The 7,747-nt window shown below is 36.1% G+C and overlaps 2 protein-coding genes across 2 annotated transcripts in view; one reads left to right on the top strand and one right to left on the bottom strand.

Annotated features, from left to right (window-relative positions):
* The first annotated feature begins 1,337 nt into the window (after window positions 1-1,337).
* Window positions 1,338-7,335, top strand: LOC105618579 (zinc finger CCCH domain-containing protein 13-like). Its single transcript, XM_012200108.1, has 11 exons — window positions 1,338-1,534; window positions 1,956-2,031; window positions 2,193-2,596; window positions 2,936-3,377; window positions 3,429-5,110; window positions 5,408-5,716; window positions 5,819-6,161; window positions 6,233-6,399; window positions 6,620-6,903; window positions 6,983-7,100; window positions 7,227-7,335. The coding sequence occupies exons 1-11, from the start codon at window positions 1,338-1,340 to the stop codon at window positions 7,333-7,335; spliced, it is 4,131 nt and encodes a 1,376-aa protein (XP_012055498.1).
* Window positions 7,336-7,529: 194 nt separating this feature from the next.
* Window positions 7,530-7,747, bottom strand: part of LOC105618658 — a 4,067-nt gene continuing 3,849 nt past the window's right edge. Inside the window, exon 6 of the mRNA XM_012200186.1 lies at window positions 7,530-7,586. Within this exon, the coding sequence (XP_012055576.1) occupies window positions 7,530-7,586 (57 nt within the window). The remainder of the gene's footprint in view (window positions 7,587-7,747) is intronic.

Here is a 7,747-nt window from a genome sequence, read left to right as displayed (position 1 = left end):
CACACACACACACACATAAATACGAATATTTATTATATTAAATAACGAGATTCTACGAAAGAGACAATATGGCATTATTCCATGGTCATTAGTCATCGGACGCGTCCGATTGGTCATTCTCATTTAATTGGTATGATTCGACTCATTAAGTCATCCGATTTCCGCATGTTTTCTGATTCGAACATATAATATCGATGGATGTCACGCGCACGCTTTGTCAATTTTTGCAAATTGATCAAAATTGAGACGAAAACAATTGGCATGTAACGCGATATTCATCCATAAAATGTGGAACATTCATGCAATATTTTTACATTTTTCGTTGCGATATATAAATGCGTAAAGCATTTTATAATTGTGTATTAAATGTAGATACATATTTTTAAGGCAAAATTGATAAAAAAATATGGATGATGAATTCTTTTGAAACATTCGAATATCCTAGATGCCTTTGCAGATAAAGTTGTAATAAAAAATTTATGGAAAAAACTTTCTAGAGTTTAACAGTCTTGTGAATTCATGCAATTATCAAAATTTGACTTGAGTAATTTATATATTTAATATGATATTAATTTTATGATTTATTACTATTAAATATATATGCATGTATGATCCTTAGTTTGACTATGTCACCTGAAAAAATATCAAAACTTGATATTCCAGAATAAATAAATTGAACCATACATCCATTATAAGAAAATCGAACATCTATAATAATTAATCTATATTATAAGAAAAACAACCAGCATATGAGATTTGATTTAATTAGATGTCTACCAGTTAGATATATCAATATCAAGCAAAAATATCAATTATGAATTCAAAAATTATTTATTGAAAAACTAATTATATTTATTCTGAATGAATAGACATTATATTAAATGTACAGAATAAAATGAATAGATTTTTTCTAAAAAGCTAAACAAAGCGACGATAAAATAATCCTAATTTTTTTTAATAGTAAAGCTAGATTTCATGGAGTTTCGGCCAATACTCCAATTTCGATTGACTCCGATTTGCTCCGATTTGCTAGTTACCGACAGTCGGATGTCAAATACAAGCTGAAATATAATTGGAGGAAGGAGATATTCCAAGCAGCCACAGCATAGATATGCTTGTTCTCCTTCTCGCACGTATTGGCCTGTATTACGCGCCAACGGCCGAGAGCCGAGACCGGACCGGAGACAGCGAGACGAGACAAGCCGAGAGCCGAGATCAGATCGCCAAGTCATATTGTCGCATGACGATCAATGACGGTTTTGCACGGCACGTAAACGCCTGCATGCTCGCAGTTATGCGCTTCCATTGTGAAAATACAAGTGCTTTATGGTGATAATATGTCAAAACCAAACATAAGGAAAATAACGGCTGACCCTACGAAATGTAATACAGACTCTTCACGACGGCCGAGTGTGTTTGAGAGGTTGGGCACCAAACCAGCGATCGCCGCCGCCGCCGCCGCCGCTCAAAATACATCGGATTATTGCAGAAATTGGGCCCTCAATGGTAGTTGTTCCTACGGAAAGAGTTGCAAGTGAGTGCCGATTTCATTTGTCATGATCCTTTGCTGAAGTACGCAGTAGTAGTCGACTGATTGATTATAGCAAAAATTTACACTTGCAGTTTCACATAAAAAAAAAAATTTCTCTTTATGATATAAAGACAATAGTAGAAAAATTTTTGCAACAGCTAATTATTTTACTTTATTTATTGTTAACTAGAATTATGATTAAAATGAGCTCTATGATAGCTCTATGATATTTTATATTTTCTCCAATATTTCGAACAGCTATTTTTTGATTTAATAGTCTTATTTATTTTGCATAATACAATATAACCGAAGACTAGTTTCTCATAAAGATCTGATTTCTGATTTAATTTTTTTATTCTTTACTAGAACATTATATTGCTTATTGGTCTAATGCAATTTCTTATTTCTCTTATTTCTTAATTAGATACGCAAACACACACACATTGATAAGCCCATCCAAGCGTGCTAAGAAAGATAATGCGATCGCAGGTACATCTGGGGTAAGTTCATGTCATATTTTTCTATTTAATAACAATTTTATTTGATATGCATATACATAACGTTTTTAGCATTACAATTGATAAGAGTAAAAATTGGCAGATGACTATAAATTATAAACTAAAAAATCAAAATTTTTTCTTTAATTCTCTCGATATTACAGCTCATTGCAGAGGATCCCTTCAAACGGCTCACATCGAAGATCGTGAAAAAGGCATCGCATAGTCCAGATTTAAACATAGAAGAGTGGAATCAGACAGATCTCGAATACGAGGACGAGAAAGTATTGGAGAGACGGCGGCAATTGATACAACGGGAATTGAAATTACAAATGAAGAAGGACAAAGAAGTACATGGCAAGGATAAAGTAAGGCAGAAGAAAAAAGCGATGAGCTCCTCCTCTAGTTCGCATACATCCAGCACGTCTAGCAGTAGCAGCAGCTCTAGTAGTGAAGACTCCTCTTCTACATCCACATCGGACTCGCATAAGAAAATCAAAAAGATCAAGACTAAGAGACATCATAGTATTTCTGCCGATTATAGTGAGGACAAAGAAAGAAAGAAAAAGTAAATACTCATTTATAGCGTATTTGGTCCGAGTGAGTTTGCACCAATCTGGATTGGATTAATGATGTTGTATGCTTTCCTATTGGTAGAACATATAATGTCAACTAGTAGAACGTTATCCAATTTAAATCGGTGCAAACCCGTTTGAGTCGAAAATGCTATTAGTATTCTTTGTACTTTATAATGTATGAATATATAATTGCAAGTATTTGTAAGCAAACAAATTACTTGTAGTTTTATATTCAATAAATAATCTATTATTACATATATTTTATTATGTACATTATATTTTCATGCTGAGGAGTTCTATATAAATACTTGCTATTATGGGTTTTATAGATTGAAACTCAAGAGACTAGGAACAAGAAATGACAAAGCCGTCAATAAGAAGAAACGCAAACTTGACAATTCCACAAAAAAAGATCTTACTACGAGACCAGTCAAGAAGTATGGTTCGTCGTCTGTAACCAGGAAGCATACCAGCTCATTGCACGCTAGATCACCTGCGATACAGCAGGGATCTACGAGTGGAGTCACATCTGCAGTAGCTGCAACGTTGGGCTCGCAAGTTTCTGTGGCACATCACGCATCATCCAGCAAAATTCGGGAAAGAAACAGGAGCGATTCGCCGAAAACGGTAAAGAATAATCGAGAAGTGGACAAGGAGGACGGCAGGCATTACAAGAAGATGCGTGATATGGATGAGTGTCTGTCCAAGGACGCTGTCAAATGCAAATCATTCGATAAAATCAAAGAACAACAGGAGAAAGAAAAGAACCGAGCTATTGATGAAAAAACTAAATCAGACGATCGGTTGAGGTCCAAGTGCAAGGAGAAGGATGTGCGTTCATGTACACCGCCGCCGCCGCCGCCGTCGTCATCGGAACGATCATCCAAGTACCAGCACGTTAAAGAGAATGCGTCATCAAAAGTACAACATAGTCGAACGCCATCGAGGAGACGCGATCTTACCCCAGCGAAGAATGCGGAAAAGCAAAACAACTCGTCGAATCGCGTGAGAGATGCAGAGAAGAAAGATCGCGATTCGCACAAAAGAGATAAAAGCAAAGAACGAGATGATGCGAGAAAAAACGAGCAGCCGTCTTCCGGTAAAACAAAACAAATAATAACTTCGAATCAAGACGACAACTATCGAAGAAACAACACAAATAAGGACAACTTTGATGATAAGACCTACAGTGGTGATAAGACGCGACAGAAAAGCCGTGAGCGTCAGCGTGAAAAGGAGATGAGAGACGAACGCCCCTCGAGACTGACTCGTGATCAGCGCCAAGAACCTCAGCGCGATAAGGATAAGGATGAATCTCAGGAACGTTGTCGGAATGAAAGACAGCGCGAGCGTGATCGCGATCGGGATAGGGATCGAGAAAGAGAACGAGAACGTGACAGAGAGAGAGATAGAGATCGTGAACGAGAACGAGAACGTGATCGTGAGCGAGAAAGAGATCGTGAAATACGAGAACGAGATCGGGACCGAGAAAGAGAGAAGTCTATGAAACCACGCGAAAGGGATGTGTCTACGGTAATTTCACCCGCGGCATTGAACCTATCGGCGGATAAGAGTTCACGTTACAATAGTAGAATCAAGGAACGACCTTTAGGTAAGGATGTGTCATTTGAGAAGAGCGGCGGGACTCGTGAGCGAAACAGAAGCGAACGCGAACGGGAACGATCTGAAACGAAAGCTCTCGCCGAGCGTGAACGGAGCTCCACTCAGTCACGACTGGATGGAAGATACGAAAGAAATACCGTTGTCGAAAAGGATGTATCATCAAGTCGCAATAAGTCGACAGTCAATTCACCCCGGGATCGCATGGATCGTTTTCGAGAAACGTCTTTAGATCGTGCATCCTTACACGACAAGAGTGGGCATGTCGCGCCGTCATCGAGCGTTCAGTCAACAGCGACATTACCACCCGTTCCTTCGGCTTCATCTTCCTCATCAGTAGTGGCTGTGACACCTGCTCTATCATCTCGCGAGCATCTTATAGACATGGTGGACAATCACTACGACAGGGACAGACACAGAAGGTTTGGCGTGAGATATGAACGGGGTCACACGTCAGAGCACAGCAGCAGGAAGGGTCAGGCACGAATAGAATCGAGTCGCATTCCGAGCAAAATTAACCGAATAGTGGATCGTCGGGATGCAAACAGTCCGCGACGCACCATGGAAGTGGACAGGAATTTTGGTAGGAACTACGGCAGATTGCCGGAGCACTGGGACGAGCAGGAAGAATCAGCTCCACACGTTGAATATCGGGATCATGCTCACATCCATGAGGATGACAGGAGAAAGACTATCGAAGGTAGAAGGTTTGACAGTCCTTTTGAAGAGAGACGCGTTGCTCGTGACGAGAGATCCAGAGAGGCAAGATATGTGATCCAAACTACAGAGCGATCATCCTTCGATGATCATCGTCATCATCATCATCATCATCGACATCCTCTGTATCCTGGCGATAAGTTGAGAAGTGGTGGAGCCAATATCAGGTAATAATTAATATATTAATATGAACTGAAGAAATATTATTCTTTTATTCTTTGAAAGTTCGAGATAATATTGAATTACATTTTCTTATTCTTTTATTAAGATAGTGTATTGTTTCTATCTTAACAGATAACTTTTTTATCAGAACTAAAACAAAGATTTTGTATGTTGTAAAATCATATCTTATAATTAAAAACTTTTTCTTTTTGGAATTTTTTTTTTCAAATTGTTACTAAAGTTTCATTTTTTTTTATTATTTATTTTTTTATTATTTATGTATATTATATTTTCTGTTTTAGAGATGAAACTGTTTCTAATGATAATTGGGAGGGACATCACCGTGATGTAGAACATGGTCGAGATCGTAGTTATCAGACAGTAGAATGGGAAGAAAGGGAATGGCGTAGTAGACCATTATGGGAAAGCAGAGATAGTCTTCCTCGTTCAGAAATACATGACGACGAGTGGAATTCCAGATATGATAATACTATAAGCGACTGGAAGCCTAATGATTCACGAAAATGGGATAATCAGAACGTTCACGTGCGATCGCATTACAGAAACGAGCGTACGAAGGACTTGGAGCACGGAGAATCTACGCAACATAAGTAAACATAAAATCTTACTGTCTTACATGATTAAAATGAAAATTATAGTATATGTCTGTATTATATTAGTTAAAGAATGTTAAATGAAAATAATTCTTATAGCAAAAGACGATCGTATAATGCGCCAGAAACAAGAGAAGAGCCAGTGATTCATCCTTCTGCTAAGCAAGCTGCTATTTATGGCAGCATGAAAGAAGAACCTATCAACAAGAAGTTGATGGAACTTGCTGAAGGTAGATTATGCACAACTACTAGAGAAAAGTCCACGGATAACTTCCAAAAGAAGAATCAGCAAAAAGATAAACCTGAAATTAAGGAACCTGTCGCAGTGGAATCAAAGCGTCCCGTTGCCGATGAGTCTTTACAGACTCTTCATACTGAGAGTGATTTGAGTGATATTAGCGATGATCCTGATGATATATTGAACATGGAAGAAGATACTACAGTACATATTCTATATATTTTTTTTTATTTCAAAATGTCATGCTCATACTTTTATATATAATTTTTCAACAGGATATGGAAACTAATAAAACACGGACAAATAAGAAAGTATTAGATGCTGCTCACCGTGATGTACAGTCAACAGTACAAGAGCCAGCTCAATTATCTCCGAAAGAACCTGCAGAAGAAACTATTTTCAGTTCAAAATCTAAGGATAATACCGATACAGCGTCATTGAAGTAAGATATATAGATTATAAAATATTAATTATAAGAGATAAAACGTTTTTGTTAAAGAAATTATTTGATATTAAGTTCGTAATTTGTAATGAAAAATATGTGATCTTTTAAAAAATTAATTTCTTTTGCTTCAGATTGCTTTATTTATATTTCTGTGAAAACTCTAATTTTTTATATCTAAAACATCAAATTTTATATCTGATTCTCTTTATTGTATTAGGAATATGGAAGACGATAATATGGAAACTATGGACTTTGAAGAAATTTCTGATGGTGAATTGGAGGAGGACATCAAAACGAGCGGAAAAGGATTAGGTGATGCCTTAGGAGTTGATTGGGAATCTCTTGTGAAGGAAACGCAAGCGAGGAGAATTGTTCCGTCCAATCAAGACTCTGCGGAGAATCGATGGCAGTGTAAAGCTATTTACTATAGAATCGGTATATCTAAGAAATATGCGGGCGAAGATTTCATGAAAAAGTTGGTAAAAAAGTATGAGAAGAATGGTGAGTTTCAATAGTTTTGTTAAAATCAGAAATCAGGATCTTTGTGCAAATAAATAATTTTTATATCTTTTTTTTATAGATCATAAAGAATTTTTGCTGAATGATATTGCGCTAATGCATACAGGACTTGCACGAAATCGGTTATTTCAAGATTTAGGTAATGGTGCAATGCATGCTGTAGATGATACTTTGTATAGGTAAGGTTTTATATTATTCTTATATTTAAGAATAAAATTTGCTTTAAACCACGATATATAAATATCAGTTAGTTATATTATAAACTTTAACAACGTAATATTAATTAATAGAATAAAATTTTGTAGAAATAATAATACAAGTTACGATGAAGACGTGGACTATGATTGGGAAACATTGAAGCCAAATACTGCTTTGTACGAAGAAGCGAAATGTTTATTACAGCAAGTGCGATGAGAAAGATAAGTTTTGTACATAACATAAAATTATAAATAGTCACTGTTTTCTTGTATTTATATATATAAAGTATATTATACATATAAAATATGTGTGGGATACAGTCAGCAAAAGAGTTTACAAAAATTTACATTATTTTGTTATGGAACGTACATTATGTATTAATATTTGTTATCGAGATAAATCGAGATATATCAAGATAAATTTGAAAACACGAAATCATTGAAGAATGTACAAGAAGCACAAATATGCTATTAAATTTCAAAATGTTCTGAAAATGAAGGTTTATATTTAAAAAATTTTTTTATTTTATTTTGTTGTAACACTCTTTTGTTACTCGTGCTATCTATATTGTCTTAGAGAGAGAGAGAGAGAGAGAGAGAGAGAGAGAGAGAGAGAGAGAGAGAGAGAG

This window comes from Atta cephalotes, assembly GCF_000143395.1.
Source record: "Atta cephalotes unplaced genomic scaffold scaffold00017, whole genome shotgun sequence".
Taxonomy (NCBI): domain Eukaryota; kingdom Metazoa; phylum Arthropoda; class Insecta; order Hymenoptera; family Formicidae; genus Atta; species Atta cephalotes.
Note: the sequence above shows the minus strand (reverse complement) of the source record. Positions and strands in the feature narration are given on the sequence as shown.